The following is an 18455-nucleotide window of genomic DNA, read 5'->3' as shown; positions in this document are numbered from 1 at the left end:
CCATTTAAGAGCTATCATGGAAGAGGGAAAGGAGAAAACCATGCCAATCATGCTTACGAACGGATGGAGCAAAAATGTTTTAAGAGAACTGGATAAGATACCATACCACTGGTCTGAGTCGAACTAAGTGGTTGTTTGCATAATGATGGTAATCGATCTGTTTTTAGAAAACGAGATTTAGGATTATTTTTAGCAAAGTTTGTTTTACTTGCTTTTCTGTTAAGAAAGACCTACACAAAATTATGTTTGGGGTCTCCTTTGGGCTTTTGAAAGATATTTAGCCGATAAATCAGGCCGTTACGTTGGACTAGGCGCTCAACCTAGATGCCCGCTTATGAGGTTGTTACCTCATTGAAAACGCATATATTTCCAGAATGGCTGGTCCGTGCTGTGTGGGGATGAACCGATAAGGACGGGCCGTGCCGGGTGGCCGTTAAGACGTCCGTGCACCTGACGGGTCAGCCTGGCACAGAAAAATAGCTGGTCCGCGCAGATTTTTCTGGTCCGGGGACGACGTTAACGACTGCCATCGCATTAAATGCGCCAGCTTTACCGCGTTTTCTGGATGGATACAGGCCGAATACTTCGTTGAATACACCGAACGGCGCGGATCCTCATGCGAGTGGACGGGAAAGATATCGAGATCATCTGAGCACGGGCTCAGAATCGAATTTTTGAATTTCGTATTCCTACTATTTTGAATTTTTCAGCTGTTGATTTATTTCTATCTGACTTCATATGTGTTTTTCCATAACTCGAAGAGTGCTAGAGAGATATTTTGCAAGAATTGGGATCCTCAACGCAATGCATACCCTAATACTCCCTCCGTCCCATAATATAAAAACGTTTTTTACACTTCCATAATATAAGAACGTTTTTTACACTATACTAATGTCAAAAACGTTCTTATATTATGGAACGGAGGGAGTAGCATTCATGTTCCCTTTTCTGTTCATCTCCAAGGTCAAAATCTTTTATTTTCATACTACTTTCGGTGCAGAAGAAAACCGACATTCACTTAGACTAATTTGCATATCAAGCTAGGTATGCGAAGGAGGAACTCAACAACTACACATGCAAGATCACATTGATCAATCAATGTGAGCTCTTCTATAATATTAATTGTTGAATAGTTATGCAGAGGTGTAGCATTTTTGCAAAGATGGTTATACTGAAAGTACATAATTCTTATTCATGGCGGGAATAATTGAAGTGTATCATAAATGAAAGAGTAAATTCCGTTTTTACCCCTAAAGTTGATGCTTGTGACAGAAAACATCACAAAAGCATACATTTAGGTTTTTGCTTATGTTTTATGCCAAGTTTAGGCTTAAATCATTACATGCTTACTGGGATAGGAGAGTGAAGTGTTTTTTGTTTCTTCCATAGCAATTGATGGACATATTTCGGTGGTACCTTTCGAATGTTGTTATGAGACGTTGGCGGTCAATAAACACAAAAAAGTCTACCCCATTGGGAAATATGCCCATGCGTTGCAACGGGAGAAAGAAAATACCACATCTCTAAGAATGATTCAAGACCATTCACTCAGGTCCACGTTCTCTATTTTAACATAGCATCGAAAATGTCGTCACTTATCCTCCCTCCCATCCTCCCCTCCCTTATGTGTGGTCCGTAACTGCAATGCTTTAAGACTAAAGTAATATTGAAAATCCTATTATCCACAATATTCCCACGATATGCAAAAGTAATATTTGATTGTAATATTCATAATTTATTATCCATAATATTCTCACAATATCCAGGAGTTTAAAACATAAGAGCCAGTAGGTACCAAATATGAATATTTCTTAAAAACACGGGGAAAAATCCACTCAAACAACTTTACAAGTAACAAAAAAAAACAAAGCAAGGCAGCATTATTCAAACTATTTTGGTTGAAAATATAGTAAACATGCCCGTGCGTTGCAACGGGAAAAGAAAAATATCACATGTCTTTAATCCAATAACGACACCACATCTGTATTAATCTACACGGTGCTGGCATGGTTGAGCGCAAAGCCTGGACGGGTTTGAAACAGCCTCCGGCTGGCATCACTTGAGCAGCCGCACCGTGTGCAGGCCGACCATGTCGACGTATTCCCCTTGCGAGATCTACATCAATTTCTTTGGCTCGCTTTTCATGCGGCTCCTCCCTCCTTACGGCCATTGATCGGTAAAGGCGAACTTTGGGAGTTGTTTGTCTGGTGATGTTGGTGATGATCACGACTACCGGCAGAAGTGGAGGAATTTTGCCATACTTTTGAGCTCGGAGGAACCAGACCAATTTATATCAGAAGCCTGATAAATCATTTTACAAACCAATAAATCTGCCCAATGATTAACACAGCCGATATGGCATAATTTTAGTTACCCAATGGCTGCACCTGCCAATAGGAATTGAGCCCCCCATTAAAATAAAGGAAGGACATGCACTGCTTGCAGATTGACTCTAATTAATCCAACAAAAGCGGAAGGACATGCACTGTGCTGACTCACTCTAATTAAACGGCAGCTTGGTTGGCTTGTGTGTAACCTCGTGAAAGAGAATCAAGCCGTTGTGTGACTCCGCTAGCGCATTTTACTGACTATCTTTTCGGTGCTGCTTTTTCATACTGTCAATGTTTTTATTTCTCAGCGATTTTGCTACGTTAAATGGGAATTTGCTGCATATTTGCCAAAAAATATCTGGTTGATCTACATGCAGTTTCGATCAACGTCGCTCCAGCAAACAAGACACACGACATTGCAAGCCCAGTTAATGCTGCTACAAGAAGTACACAATGCTCCAAAGCTGGACCACCGTTGTTGATGTAAGGAGGACCGCATGCTGCAAAGCTCGACCACCATTGTTGTGAATTCGGATGCCACTATTGCAACAACCTTCTTCTTCGGGGTCAATCACAGGTTACGCCTAGCGACACCTATGTCATGGGTACAACTGCATATAATTTAGTTTCAACAGTAGAAGTTTTGGTGGATATGTTAATTTTTCTCCCGTTGCAACCCACGGGCATATGTGCTAGTAGTTATAATACATGACATGGCATGGGGCCTGGTTTATAGACCTTTATAAAATAATACATGCACATGAGTTTTTGTATACCACGAGATAACTACTAATATCACATGAATATTTGAATCTAACTTTATTATTATTATCTACAGATGTTAACGTGTGCACAATGCAGAGTGGCAGCATGTATATTCGTGTGATTATAATTTATAGATTTTTTTATATCTTATTTTGAAAATAATACTTCCTCTGTAAAGAAATATAAAAGCATTTAAATCACTAAAGTAGTGATATAAGTGCTTTTATATTTCTTTACGGAGTGATTATGTGCTAAATGGGCTGCATTGACTGCAGCCATCCGCACAATCATTAAAGCTGTGGGGCCAAAGTTTACTACATTTGAGCTTAGTGGCTGGCTCGCCAACCAACATACATCACTCTTTCAAACCCTGTCGGGAACCATTTTTATTTCAGTTTTCTTTTGTACTTACAGACGTGGCCCACTAGTCATAGACACATAGTATTCAACTAAAATCTTGTTTTTCTCAACAACAAAAAAAATCATGTTTTCCTTTTTTTTGCAAGTGAACTAATCCTGTTTTTCTTTTTTGCGGGTGAACTAAAATCCTGTTTCGTCACTACAAGTGGATCCTATGCCGTGTCAGCCAAATACGATGCCATGTTAGCACACTTTACATGTACGAATGGCATTGGCATCGTATTTGCATGTTCCCACCAAGTTTTAGAACTGGTCTGATATATTTTTCAAGTTCAGACACTAAAATGAATATCCATGGCAAGTTCAAGCACCACGCGTGTTATTACCTCTCCTTAACAAAAAAAGTTGCGTTCAAATCCTTGCACATGCACCGCGATTATTCTATTTGCACCGGTCCCAACGTTTGAATTCAGAAACTTTCACCTACCGACCAGAAAAGTTTAAATAAATAACATTTAGTTCTGCACAGGGATAAAATAACATATATTCACTGCCATGATTATTCTATTTGCACCGGTCCCAAGCATTTGAATTCAAAAACTTTACCTACCGACCAGAGGAAAGGCTCAATAAAATAACATTTAGTACTGCACAATGATAAAATAACATCTACTTACTGCCAATCAACATTTTTACTCGAGCATCATTGGGCGGAATCGAGATGTAGCTAGTTTGCTATCCATTTCTCCCCCCGAAACTGCACAGACGACATACAGCCGAACGACATATCCAACGGTGCACCGGTGCTGCTGCCGTGCGACGTATGGTGTGATCTCCAGCGTCGTCCACAAATTGGCTATTAGCGTCGTGTGTATAGCAGTGCTGTTTCTCCCCTGAGGAGGATACTGACGGAGACGAGATTGATGTGCCCACTGCATCCGTGATTATAGCTATAATCCCCGGCTGGTTCTGGTTTGGCTGCCGCCCCGCCAGCCATGAGGGTGAGATTATAGCTGAAAAACTCTTGCTGATCTGTAGTAGCCGTTGCCCTCTAGCTAGAAGATACTGATTTGCAGACCTCCATCGGTTGCTCATCTCGTTTTGTTGTCCTGAGGATTACAGCAAAAGTTGGTGCTGAAGGTGGACTTGCGCGACAGCAAACAGGAAAAGAAGGCGCTCAAAATAATCTCCAAACTCCCTGGTACTGCTATTATACTTCTCTTCTTCAGGTTTTCTGTCCTTGCCACTTTTGTTCCTGAATCCGACTCTAACGCATCAGGTCTCGAGTCGGTGAGTGCGGACTTGAGGGATGGGAAGATCACAGTCATTGGGAACGGCTTTGACCCGGTCAACGCGGTGCAAAAGCTGCGAAAGATGTTCGGGCACGCTGAAATCGTCTACGTCAAGCAGTTCGATAAGGAAGATGACGGCGGCCATGAGGATGAAAGCGGTGCGACTCACCCGTACGAGTTTACAGCCAGGTTCTTGAACCGTATCACAAAAAATTTCTGCAAGGAGCGTATCATTGGTTGCGGTCGGCAAGGAGTGGTCTACAAGGTACTACTCCCTCCGTTCCATAATGTAGTGCCTATAGATTTTTGCAAAAGTCAAACATTACAAACTTTGATCATATTTATAGAGAAACGTAGGTACATCTAGAAATACCAAATGCACATCATTGGATACATCATGAGTTATATTTTCAGAATGTGCATGTTTAATATTGTAGATGTAGATTGTTTTCCTTATACGCTTGGTCAAAGTTGGCAAAGTTTGACTTCCACAAAAATCTATTGGCACTACATTGTGGAATGGAGGGAGTAGTATTATTTCTCTCAGGAGCACAAAGTCTTTTTTTCCAAGGATTTTTCTAAGAGAATGAACATAGATTAATCTTGAGAACGGTGAATTTCATTGGAAATGCTAGCTTTCCTTGCCCAATCTTGATATATATATGGACCTGATAACACAAAGTGTCTCCAGAGATCTTGCCCACTTATGTTATTAGAGTCTAATAAAACGAAAAGAGAGCAGCCCTTCTCATCTTTGGCAATATCTATTATTTGTCCTAAACCATAACTGCGCTACAAAGAGCAGCAGGACCTAATCAAACCATTCCCTCTAAAACCTGCCATATTACCATCTTTGAAAAGCTCCTACCAAAGATTCAATTTCTGCAAACCAACCTTTGTGATGAAAGTTCTCAGGCACCCCATATGTTCTGACCCATACATAGAAAAGCCTGCAACATCTCCTGACCACCTAGCAACCGTGACTTAATGCATATGTTTTAACAGGGAATACAGGACAATGGAGTATGCATTGCTGTGAAGAAGCTTTATCTCATGCCAGGGCTTGACAAAGAGGAATTTAAAAATGAGTTTAATAATCTTATGAGGGTCCAACATCAAAATACTGTGCAGTTTGTTGGTTATTGCCATCATAAAACACAAGTGTTTGTTCAGCACAACGGAAAATATGTTTTTGCTAAAGTGGAAGAAGTATCTTTATGCTCCGAATACCTGCAAGGAGGAAGCCTTGACAAGCATATTTCTAGTATGATTATGCTCTACTTACACTATTATTTTGTAAGGCAATGATCCCTACACTTTACATCATGCTAATAAATATATTTTTTTAACTTCTGTAGATGAACCATGTGCTCTTCTTTGGCACACATGTTACAAAATAATTAAGGGAATGTGTGAGGGCTTACATTACCTTCACAAAGGATTCGAGTATCCTATTTACCATCTGGAATTGAAACCTACGAAAATTTTGCTGGATAAGGAGATGATGCCCAAAATTGGAGGTTTTGGTTTCTCTAGGCTCTTTGATTCAACAGAAATCACCAACACATCAGAAGTTACAGGAACAAGGTATGTTAACAACCATGCGAAGTAATCAAATTCTTGTATGGAACTTCTGTGAATATTTAAAAAAAAATTGTATCATGCAGAGCATACTTGCCACCAGAATACATCAGTAAACGGCAAATCACACCAAAGTTTGATGTATTCAGTCTGGGCCTTATAATCCTGCAACTAATGGCAGGAAAGAAGAGCTACAACAAATGTGTAGATACTTCTCCTGAAGTATTTATTGAGCTTGTAAGAAAAAACTCTATTATGAAGTGTAACAATTTTCAAAATTTCATTAATATTAGGCTGTGCCATACATATAGGTTCTCATGCCAAGAAATTATTTTTCAATTCTACAGGTACATGAATTCTGGTTAAACAGGATGCAGGGCACAATATCAAAGCATACTTCACGTGAAGTTAAAACATGCATTGAAATAGCTCTAAAATGCGTTGAGTTAGGTCGAGAGAAGAGGCCTACCATAAGCGAGATCATACAGAAACTGAATAAGATTGATATTGTTGAGTGCTCATCTATAGGTCAGTTATATAGAACAAGGGAGTTTTCATTCGAGTTCTTAGAAAATATTACAAATGGTTTTTCTGAGCAAAACATGGTTGGCCGTGGTGGATATGGAGTTATTTACAAGGTATAGTTATTACTTCATCCTCTAACTTACAAATGAACCCTGCCGTTAACTACAAGATTGAACGTTCCATAAAAACTGAGATTTTTAACAGGGAGTGCTGGACAATGGAGAAGAGGTTGCTGTTAAGAAACTTCGTCAAATGTTGTGGATTGATGATGAACAGTTTAAGAATGAGCTTAATAATCTAATGAGGGTCCAACACAACAATATCGTACGGTTAGTTGGCTACTGCCACCATACATCACAGATATTTGTTGAGTACAAGGGAAAACATGTTTCTGCTAGTATCGTAGAAAGAGCAATTTGTTTGGAATACGTGCAGGGTGGAAGCCTTGACAATCAACTTTCTGGTATGATCCTGCTCTACTTGCACTAAAGTATATTTGAATTTCCTACAATATAAAGGGTTGAGAATACGACGGAACTATTTTTTGCAGCATCTAGAGGGGAAACTTAGGTGATACACACTTGATAAGACTATTATACTTGTTATTTACATGGTAATACTAACTTTTTTTTTCACTTCTACAGCTGAATCATGCAGACTCGATTGGAACAAATGTTACAAAATAATAAAAGGAGTATGTGAGGGTTTACATTACCTTCATAATGCTGATACTCCCATTTACCATCTGGACTTGAAACCGGCAAATATTTTGTTGGATAAGGATATGGCGGCAAAAATTGGTGATTTCGGTTTGTCAAGACTTTTTGATTCAACACAAACCTATATGACACAGTCCCAAGATATTAAAGGAACATGGTAAGTTAATAACCCAGAAATGAAAGAGAGTATTTTTTTTGAAGCTCGGGCTCCATGGCATCCCTTATCCTTACCCCTCCAACATTGCTTTGAGATCTGTGCTAGCCAACTAACTTACTACATCAAAATTTCACTTTTTTGTTCTCAAATGAAACAACATCTGTACTTCAAACTTTGTAGGTCAACCAAACTTTAGAACTTCAATGTCTGAACAAAAATTTCAATTTTTTTGGTCCGACATAAATATACAAGATTAGATTTTGTTTTTGAGTTAAAAGGTTATTTTAAATATTTGTGATGCATGTAAATTTACGGAAGTTTTTTCTCTGTTGTCCTGCAAACTTTGAACCTATTTTTTTTTTAAAAGGAGGATGACCCCGGCCTCTGCATCTGGGTGATGCATACGGCCACTTTATTAATTATTCTCACAAGACCTTACAAAGTCATACAACAGTAAGACTAAAGCCGCCGTCTAAGCAACAAACTGTCGCTACACCTATCCAGTTGATGAAGGGGCGCAGATAGCCTGGGCCTAATACCAAACAGACATCGCAGCCAAGCCTAACATCTAAGACCTGAGACCCCAACCTAGCCACTTGCCGGGTCTGGGGCACAAACTGGTCCGGCGTGCTCTCAGAGGCCGCCGCCGCCAACTGCCACCGCTCCATCTTCAGAACTGTATTGATGCATCAACCTTGCTCGGTCTAGCTACCGTCGACGCCACCACGGCGCCCAACGGCACCTCCTCCCTGCGCGCAAACAGCTGAGCACGTCGCGGTCACCACTGATACACCTCAGCGCCATGCTGCGAAGTACCACCAGCCGACATAGCTTGAAGTCCTTGGAAGATCTGTCGTGCGTAGCACCTGCCAACCAGGCATGACAAAGCGTAGCACCTGTCGGTCAGGCATGACTTGACATCTCCACCGAAGCTCCATGCAAGACGAAGCCGCTCCACCTCCTGCCTCGGACTTCCTGCGCTGCTCCGCAAACGATGCTCCCAAGAGAGAAACGACACCGCATGCCGCCATCGTCCGATCTGGAACACCAGATCCTAGGGTTTCCCCCGGAGCAGCACGAGTGGGTCGACAGTAGTTACACGACAATGCCTCCATCAAGGTAACGGCGAGAACGCCGCCATCGCCTGCTGTCGGTTCGGTTTTCACCGGCAACCATGTCTGCCCTACTCGCAGCTGGGACAAGATGATGGATCTCGAGATCCGATCACCAAGCCTCTGGCCGGCCATCTCTAGAAGAAGATGACCACCACGTCCACCAGCGTCACCGCCGGCACCTCCATGGTGCCTAGAGGTCGACAAGCCCCGACGAACAGCACGCCTCGCCAGCCGCCATGGCCCAGACCCAAGCACCACCAGATCCAGATCGGATCGGGGTCAAGGGCCCCAAGCCACAGCCGCTGCGGAGGCAGCACCACCGGACGGTGCCCTCCCCTCCACCCCGCCGTAGGACCGAGTCATCGCCGGAGCTCCGCCGCGCCACGCCGCCAAGCCGCCGCTGGAAGAACTCGCCCTGCCGCCAGGGGAGAGAGAGAGAGAGAGAGAGAGAGAGAGAGAGAGAGAGAGAGGCGCCAGGGAGAGGCCCCGCCGCCGCCGGCACTGCGTGGGCTTTGCTCGGCTGTGTCCCTTGGCGGCGGCGAGGGGGGAGGGAGGGTGTTTGAGGGCCGGCGTCGGAGGGAGCTAGGGTTCCCCCGAGTCGCCTCAGAGAGGGACGCGAGGGACGCGAGGGTGTTTTATTTGGGATAAACGAAAGACACGAAAGTGCTTACATGGATCACAATGCATAAAGTGGGTGGCTAGATAACGGGTGCCATGGAGCTTGAGCTCTATCACAACTTTCCTCGGAAATAATCATAGCATCTTTTCTTGAACTTTCAGAAAAATAATTGTATTTGATCAAATGCAGTGGATACATGCCACCAGAATACATCAACAGACAGAAAATCAGTCCAAAGTTCGACGTATTCAGTCTCGGGGTCATAATCATACAAATAATGGCAGGAAAGGAGGGCTACTTCAGTTGTCCATACACCCCTCGGAAAGAATTTATTACAACTGTAAGAAAAAGGATTTCATATTATGGAAAACATTTTTTCACAATTTTTTTATTGTGCCTTACCCCTGTTCCCCACTTTTGGTGTTATTATGTTTCAATTATCTAGGTACGGTGAAAACTGGCGAACAAAGGTGCAGACAACAATGTCGCCCCATGCATCTAAAGAAGTGAGGACATGCGTCGAAATAGCGTTGAAATGTGTGGAGGATGACCGAACGCGAAGGCCTACAATAGCCCAGATTGTTAGTGAACTAAGCAACATTGGTGTTGCTAAAAGTTCACGCATCAGCCAGGTACATACTCTCTGCTCCCGTGGATCATCTCTTTTTCACCAAGACTGGCCTCATGTCTTTTGTCATCCTACTTTTATTTATATGTTCACTGCCATAACCTCTAGCTATCGACACGTGCGCTTGCACCGGTAGGAATTTTAAAGTAATAACAATAACCAATTAATGTAAAAATAATAATAATTCATTTTTTCTCTCGATTCCTACGTCATTTAACAGTCCTTTCTGGATGCAGTGGGCGAGCAAGCTGACTGCGTTGAAGACCTTGTTGTTACCCACTCACTTCAAACATTGGCTGTTCCTCTTTGTCGCAGTGATTTCCATGTTTTTCGCATGGGCTCAATTCTGCCCAGGTATATGTTGATGCATTTGTAGACGAACATGATTAATTGCTTGAAGGCACGAGTCTGTTGGATTCTATTAATGTGCAAAAACCTTCAAATTATGCAGATTCATGGTGCCAAGGCATCACAAGGAGAACGTAAACAGCAGCGCCTACTGAATGCCTTCGTCTACACGCCACAAAAGGCGGCAGCGGAGAGAATAGTTTCTGTATGAGTGCTGCTAGCGATTTCCATATTAGTTTCTTCTGTCAAGCAAGGAAATGGCTATCTTCAGTCAGTAGAGTGGTATTTCCCCTGATGTCCCAGCCGGAGCTTCTCGAGCCGAGCTGCGGTCTCGAGCTTTGGCGTGAGGCCTGCAATCAGACCATGACACCTCCCCTCTGACCACCACGGCGAGCTCCCTCCCTCCAACCGAGGACTGGCGCAAGGTGTTCGACGAAATGGTCAGAAGGAAGGCATTTTGTTTCCTTTTCTCTTCGCCTTTTTTTGGCAATAATGTGGAAATATATTTGAAATTGGTTTTATTTATGCAAAAAAAAATTTATTTGTGGATTAGCAAACAATTTCTTTGGGCATTTAAGTTTAGAGCAAGGACCAAGTGCAAGAAAGTTGAACTCCTCAAATGTTAGCAGGTTGAACCTCGTCCTCCTGAAGAACATGCTCGATTGGTGCGGCCATCTCCAACATCTTCCACCATCACGAGCCCTGCTTAAAGAAATTAAACCTTTGCATGGTGCGTGTCGCATATGACAATGTAAAAAAAAAATCTGGATGCCAACCATGTTATGAATTGGCCATCTGCATCAGCTTGTACTGAATCTGTGTGCTGGCGGTTTTCATGGTTTTAATGGGATGCCATAGCAGCGTTCCTTACAAAAAATTGAGCAAATATTCGATCATGCGCACGAATAAATGGGCCTCAGCACTGTATAACACAGTCAGACCCTAAAACTACTGGCAGAGCCTCCCTGCAAAATAAATAGGAAGAACTATCGACAAAGGGTGACAAAGGGTGTCGGCAGCGGCAATATCTTGTCTTCGCGGCGTGCGCGCGACAGGTCCAATGTTACAGCTTACATCAAGAGAAGGAGGAAGTAAACACGATGTTGCCAGAGGCAGGATCGAAGGAGGCCTCCACAAGCGCAGCCGAGTCGTCGGCTGGGTTCACTTCCACAGGCTTGCTCAGGAGCTGCACGCCTTGCTTCCAGTATCTGCTATCTGAGAGGGGTCAACAATACCAACAACACCATCAGGGAAATGCAGTAGACAACCATCAGTCTCGTTACACTTACATCTTATATGTCCCAGATACAGTTACAAACAAGGTATGAGATGAAGGTAAGATGTTTTATTTACCTGGTCCCGTGCTTATCACGATGGAGTTCTTCTCGTCGAGCACCCAGTCGATCCAAACCGCAAAGCCGTGGCACGTGCCAGCATCGGCAAACTCGATCTACGAGACCACATATGTAATACATCAGCCAGAAAACTATGTGCATATCAGGGCACAAAATTCAGTTAGGAAATTGCATGCATACTGTAGCCACCAGAGGGGCGCTTTTACATTGTGTATCTTAGTGTGCATGAGAGGCCCAAGAATGAATGATACCCGGGTTTCCTATGCATTGCATTTATGTAAACCAAAAAAGGTCAAGGCAGAACAAAATCGCTCCCAGCAGACACCTTGCAAACAACTTTGCGCTAGTATGATCTAAGTTAGCGAGATGTCATGCATTCGCATCTTAAAATTCAGTTAGAACCAGTGACAGCGTGGACCTAATAAAACTCGAGGATCTCTGTGAAGTTGAAGTAACTACCACAAAGAAAAACTCTTATTACGTTCATGCCACCAGAAAGATAACAGCAAATACCTTTGTTTTCCCAAAGCAGGAGTGAATAGGCTCAGAAAAGTTGAAGTCCATGAGAGAGTACACTTTGCTTAATTTCTGCTCAATTTTGAAAGCATCGTTAGTCACTTCTAAAAGAAATGATATGATACATTTTCAATGTGTTCAACCTCGAGACTGTATTTGTTGTACCTTCGTATAACCGCATTGCCATACATAATAGGGAAGACAAGGACCTTGCTGCTCTCCAGGAAGATCACCGCAGGCTCCTAAAGTCTCGTTAACAACCAAGTGGTCAAAACCCTCGACATCTTTAAGGCTGCGACGGCTCCTCCACAAGTCCTGCAGCACCCCAGTTATTTGAGGAAAAAAATAACTCTGTTCTTTTGCCCAAAAGAAAATAAAGAGTGATTTGTGGGAAGACTAACCGGAAGAGACATGGCGCATAACTTTAATACTCCTTTGCAAGGCATTATGAGTGCATCCTCGGATAACATTGAATGAAACAGAGTTCTTGCATTCCTAAAGTAAAAATAACAGGAGCAGATATTGGCATCTTCAATCGGCATTACAACACAGAACAATAGACATCAAAGGCCTTCTCATTTAAAATGTGGGTTCCATGTTCTAAAAAATATGATTAATACTTGGTGAATTCAATGAAAATTAGATGAATAGGTGTGTTTATCCTACAAGGTACTCAAAACAACAATATGACCCTTCCAGCCTAAACTTGGATCAACAAACCTAAAATGGTGGCAACAGTTAAAAAATAAAGCCTATTTCCCTAGTGAAGAGGATATAGAAGTTCGTTTCTTCGCTTGTTAGTTAAGGCATATGTGAACAGATGCATGAACGTATACGAGCAAACATGTGCTTCTCTGTTCAAATTGAGGGTGCATTATTTTCTTTTACAATACTATGTTGCCACAATTGCACCATACTAGTACTAGAAGGAACTCTCAAAATAAAAGTACTAGATAAAAGGAAACATTTAATAGGGTGCCACATTTTCATTAAAATATGGGCTTGAGAATAACGAAATTATACTCCCTCCGTTCATTTTTGTAAGTCGTTTCAGACAACTCAAAATAGGCTATTTTGCACATTGTCTGAAATGCCTTCAAGGCCTTATAAAAGTGAACAGAGGGAGTAGTATAAAAGTGAATTTTAACTATCAATCAGAACTACATCAGTTTCTGCCAGGCCGGAAGAATCGATGAGGAACAAGGAGACAAAGAATCAAAAGAAAATATACTAACAGAAATACAACAAGTAGCACAACATGGAACGGTGTTTGAACTTAAAGTGCAACATCAACTGACTGATTTGTTAGTAATGGTGTGAAGCTTAATCTGTTAGATAATGAGTACTAGAATTTTGAAGTAACAAACCAGAAACGCAGGTTTTGCCATGGAAGCATTCCTTCACTGCCACAATAAAATGGTTCGCCCACTAATAAGTTAATCTGTGGAGATAAAATGATAGAAGATCATGAGAAATTCATAATAAAAAAAACAGTACGAATCCTTGAACTACTTTTGAAGCCAGAGTATAGACTAGCAGCAAACCTTTTTATGTTCCAAGTCATCCGTTGAAATAGATGCCGCTCTTTTACCAATCACTTGAATTTGATCCATGGAGAAATTGTTTGCCTTTGCAACAGCTTGGAGATATGTTGCACCCGTGTCCCGTAGACCAGGAAACATGGCAATGACTTTTGAAGATGGTGAGAGAGAAGAAACTAAGAGAGCCAAGAATATACTGTCATCAGCCACGAAACAGGTTTGCGGAGATCTGTCACTCAGCTGGGCAGAAAAACATTGAATATGAATAGACGATGTTAGAATAATGTAGGTAATCTGTATCAAAAAGAGAATGTAGGTAGCATAAACCATGGAACTGATCCTGTGCTCCAAGTGAAAGATACTAGATTCCATGAACTAACAAGGCAACAATATAGCTTCCAGATTGTCGAAAGGGTAAAAATCCCTACAGTCCATGCCCGGAGGGACCAGCTAATATTATGAATTGAAAATTTGAATATGATTATGCAAGCACAGTTTTTTCTTCTGTTTTTCAAATGGCCAAACTGCCAAACTGCAGAAACTATTGAAACCCTGAATTCATTTCCAAATGTTGGCAGATCATTAGAATATTTTTTGCATCAGCAGATCTGTGGAATTCTTTTAGAACGTCGAAGTCTTAAATTAACATCCTGATCCATTCCTAACAGCGGAAAACAGAAGTTTGTTGAAATCAAGTGTGCAATGCAACAACATAATATCACAATCAAATGAACTGGTGTACTTACAACATTTTTAATTGCTGTTATCAAAGCTGATCTCCAATATATATCACCATAAAGTGCTATCCTTTCTGGCAACAATGTTAGATTGTCAGCTTTCAAGCTTCCATTGCATGCTTCATCATTGGGGTTTAGTAGCTGATAAGAGATGCTAGTTAGATTATGACTAGCCCTTAGAGAAAGAGTTTGATCTTTCATAACAGGAGTACCCATTCCTTGTGTAAACCAAACACAGTGCTTCCAGTGATCACACCAATCCTTCGTGTCTATAAAGATAAAAGGAAGATATCATTTTAAGTAACTTTAGAATGCGAAACAGGGTGACTTCTATAAGGTCTACATATCAAATACGCTAGTTCAAGCAAGTGGTGTCAAATGCTAGTGAACTTAAGAAGAACGTATATTCTGAAAACAATCATATGCCCAAACCAGTTACTTCTTCAACATATTAAGGCATAACACCGCTATATGACTTCAACATATCACATCACTAACAAATAACAATACTTGCAGCAATGCTATTAACATCGCTAGCATAACACCGTGCAGACACATTAAGGCATAGGTAAGCAACCATGGATGTGCATTGGGACACTATCCTGAACATTCACGATACACTATACCAGAAAAAAAAAAGCACTGATTCCATTTAAACCTTTGCAGTGCAATTGTGAACTTATATATGGTACTTAGTTCCATGGATCAAATGCACAATCCCCTTTAAAATTTAATGGTATGTTGACATTTAGAATTTTATGTTTTTCAAGTAAATTGTAGGCCAAACATATGGTGATATAGAAATTTCCTAGGTTTTGTACTGACTGCTGTGTAAGTACTATATAGGTGCAGTGTTAAAGAAAGCTATTTCTTCAACATATGGCAGTCAGTTCCACATAACATCATTCTAGATAGTAGATACCCACATGGCCCAAGTCCAACATTACCAATACATCAGGGAAATGCAGATAAATGTTGGCCAAAACATGCCAACAATATTAGCCTATCAATCTAGGGAAATGCAAAATGACACTGAAAAATGCAAAAGAACTACTTAAGATGACAAAAGTCTTGATTATTTAACCAACCATCAGCGCATTGTGGTAGATCCTTGATACTTGATTGCCTCACCCATTTGGGAGCTGTGGAGTAGAAGATTGACCCAGCAGAATCTAACTGAAGCACCCACCTACATTTGAAGACAAAATATTCATTCAGCGCACTTTTAACTATAAGGTGATGAAAGAGACTACCAGATGCTGTACTTGCCATGAAATAATAGCATGAACACAGCCATCACCAGTTGTTTTAATCGTGATCTTGTTTTCACGCTGGCTCTCTGGTCGTTCCGAAAAGTCAAATTCAAAAACTTTGAAGGGTTCTGACAGCTAAAGCAAAATAAGTTAGGACCTAGGACAACAAATTTCCTGAACATGCAAAATAATCGTGCATAGCATACCAATCGTATCTCATCTTCTAATGGGTCACATTTCATTGCATGTTGTTGCAGCTTCACAGAAACAATATTTTCCATCCCATCAGGAGTAAGCCAGACACCATCTGCAGCATTTGCTTCATTGCTGTGCAAATCATGCATCTTCCACAAGAACGGACTTTCGACTAACTAGGATGCCCAAATAAAAAAAATCCAGTATAAACCAATCACACATTGCTTCCATAGAAAATGTTATCCAGATGAAGTCGTATTGAACAAGTGGAGGGAACGGACCTGCCCGTATGTAGTTGCTCGATATGGGACTGTCTTTGGATTTTTCACCAATAACGAATCATGAGCTTGCTGCAGAGTAGGTATCAGACCCTCACCCAACAGCTCAGAGTCAAGAATTTCACTCACCTGAGAAACATAAGATGTTTTGTCAACTATAATGAACTTTATCTGCAATAGCAGGACAAGCCTAATGCAAAAGAAGTGCCAACTCCGCATAAATCCCTAACTGCATGAATAATAGCTAAGGAATATCACAAGAAATGTTAATTCATCAAATAAATAAATAAATCAATATAACTTCTTCCTAATAAGGAAAGTGCCTACTATGTTGTCGCTAAGTGTGAACTGACAACTGAAATAGCCAAATCTGAATGATGCTGGCAATCCAGATTTAGAATGTAGTGATACAGTTGAATTATATGACAACAAGTATGAGTACTATACTAGGTTATTTGACTGAGCATAAATATGTATAATACTGGAGCAGGTTCATGTAGTAGAACAAGAAAGCCAGTTGAGCTAAAACAAAAGCATACCAGTACATCAGCTCGTGAATCAAGCTCGACTCCAACTTCAAGCTCATCTGACCGCTTATGGAAGAGTTTCACCTTATTCTCCATCCCGTTGGCTCTCAGTACCCTGCGCGTCAACTTGCCCATGGGAAGGTAGGATTCACATGCCGACACGCTGCCCCTGCCTTCGCCTCCAACAGCCCCCAAAGCTCGCGCAGACATCATGGAGAGCAGCCCTGTCCCGGCTCTGAGCCATCATAAGCATTAGCATCCACTCTGTTTTCTTTGTGATATCATAGATCATGTAGCCAACACAGCTGATTTGTTTTCTAAACCAACATGTCCTTAATTAACAAGAGGACCAATTAAATGCTAATGGTTATTTTTCAAATGTTAATGGCCTTGATAAACTTGTCTGAATGTCCCAATGTGACCCAAAGTACATGCTCCAATGAGTGTAAATGCATCGATGGGCGCTCACCCGATGTCGAGGACGCGGGCGGAAGGGTCGGAGACCGCGGCGTCGATGGCGCGGCGGTAGGCGCGGTTGCGGGCGGCGTCGTTGAGCATGTCGAGGTAGGAGGTGGCGGCGAGGAGCTGCCTCTGCGTCTGGGGAGGCGCCGCCCCCTCCTCCCCTTCCTCGTCGACGACGAGCCACTCGGAGTCGCCGGTGAGCGGGTTGAGGCGGAGCTGGAAGGCGCGGGACGGCGCGGCCGCGGAGAAGGCCATGCGGCTGCGGCCGCGGAGCAGGAGGTGGAGCGCGGCGGGCGGCGGAGGGGCCAGGCCGGCGAGGCAGCCCGGCATGAACGGGGGGCTCCGCCGGCGGCGGCTAGGGTTTTGCGGGCGGGCGGGCGCGAGCTCGGCCGCCGTCGGGAGGGACTGGGAGTGGCGCTTTCGCGGAATGGTGCTTGGGGACCCACGTATTTGTGCCTTGAGGGCCTGTTTTGAATACAAGGTTTTTTTAGGGGCCATTAGAAGAAAAAAAAAACATTCCCATGAGGGCCTTCCCAAAAATGGAGAAAACATTGCGCTTTTTTCCGGGTTAATTCCAATATTACGGAGCTACAGTCGATATGCAAGAGTTTCGCGATACAACTATACAAGGGGGTTCTTCATAAACACACAGCCATGATACACTCAACACGACTATACTTGGCCAAGCAATCTGCCACACCATTTTGTTCCACGGTGTAGTTATGTGGAATAAACTCCTTGTCCTTTGTTTTTGCCTTCTCCTTCACAAGATGTCCACACACGAAGCGTGAGAAAATCATTAGAAGATAAAGCTGTAAATGCCTCAGAGGAATCCGACTGAATAATGACTGCTAAGGATGTATGTTGGGCAACTAGTGTCATACCCTGCATGATCGCATGCAGCTCTGCCTTCAAAGAATTATTATAGTTGAAAATATATCGATAAGCCAAGAAGATAATTGGCCTGTCGTGCTTCCTGAGAATCATTCAGACTGGTGTCGCACCCTGTGAGAATGACCCGTCCATCGACAAGACCACCACAGTCACAAGCGGTGCAAGCCACCGAATGGCCGACATATGCCCAGAAGGTTTCGACATCGACAACCTCCAAGAATCATAAGCTGGCATCTTATACCTTTTAATACCTCCTTA

The 18455-nt window shown here is 42.3% G+C and overlaps 1 protein-coding gene and 1 pseudogene across 2 annotated transcripts; one reads left to right on the top strand and one right to left on the bottom strand.

The window, feature by feature from the left end:
• The first annotated feature begins 5752 nt into the window (after window positions 1-5752).
• Window positions 5753-11115, top strand: LOC125518037 (uncharacterized; annotated as a pseudogene). The gene is made up of 8 exons (XR_015611276.1): window positions 5753-6011; window positions 6106-6334; window positions 6415-6565; window positions 6676-6966; window positions 7058-7316; window positions 7498-7729; window positions 9653-10095; window positions 10328-11115. The product of XR_015611276.1 is annotated as an uncharacterized LOC125518037 (transcript).
• A 324-nt stretch (window positions 11116-11439) lies between these two features.
• PRMT7 (protein arginine methyltransferase 7) lies at window positions 11440-17737 on the bottom strand. Its single transcript, XM_048688057.2, has 14 exons — window positions 17311-17737; window positions 16854-17076; window positions 16318-16443; window positions 16048-16212; window positions 15858-15976; window positions 15677-15777; window positions 14598-14857; window positions 13855-14091; window positions 13678-13751; window positions 12712-12805; window positions 12476-12625; window positions 12308-12382; window positions 11793-11889; window positions 11440-11654 (listed from the first exon to the last, which is right to left on the bottom strand). Exons 1-14 carry the CDS (start codon window positions 17631-17633, stop codon window positions 11515-11517), a joined length of 2184 nt encoding a protein of 727 aa, XP_048544014.1. The 5' UTR covers window positions 17634-17737; the 3' UTR covers window positions 11440-11514.
• Window positions 17738-18455: the final 718 nt, after the last annotated feature.

The sequence above is a fragment of the Triticum urartu genome, chromosome 7A (assembly GCF_056163025.1).
Source record: "Triticum urartu cultivar PI428250 chromosome 7A, HENAU_Tu73, whole genome shotgun sequence".
Classification (NCBI taxonomy): domain Eukaryota; kingdom Viridiplantae; phylum Streptophyta; class Magnoliopsida; order Poales; family Poaceae; genus Triticum; species Triticum urartu.
The sequence above is the reverse complement of the archived record's forward strand: the minus strand, read 5'-3'. Positions and strand labels throughout refer to the sequence as shown.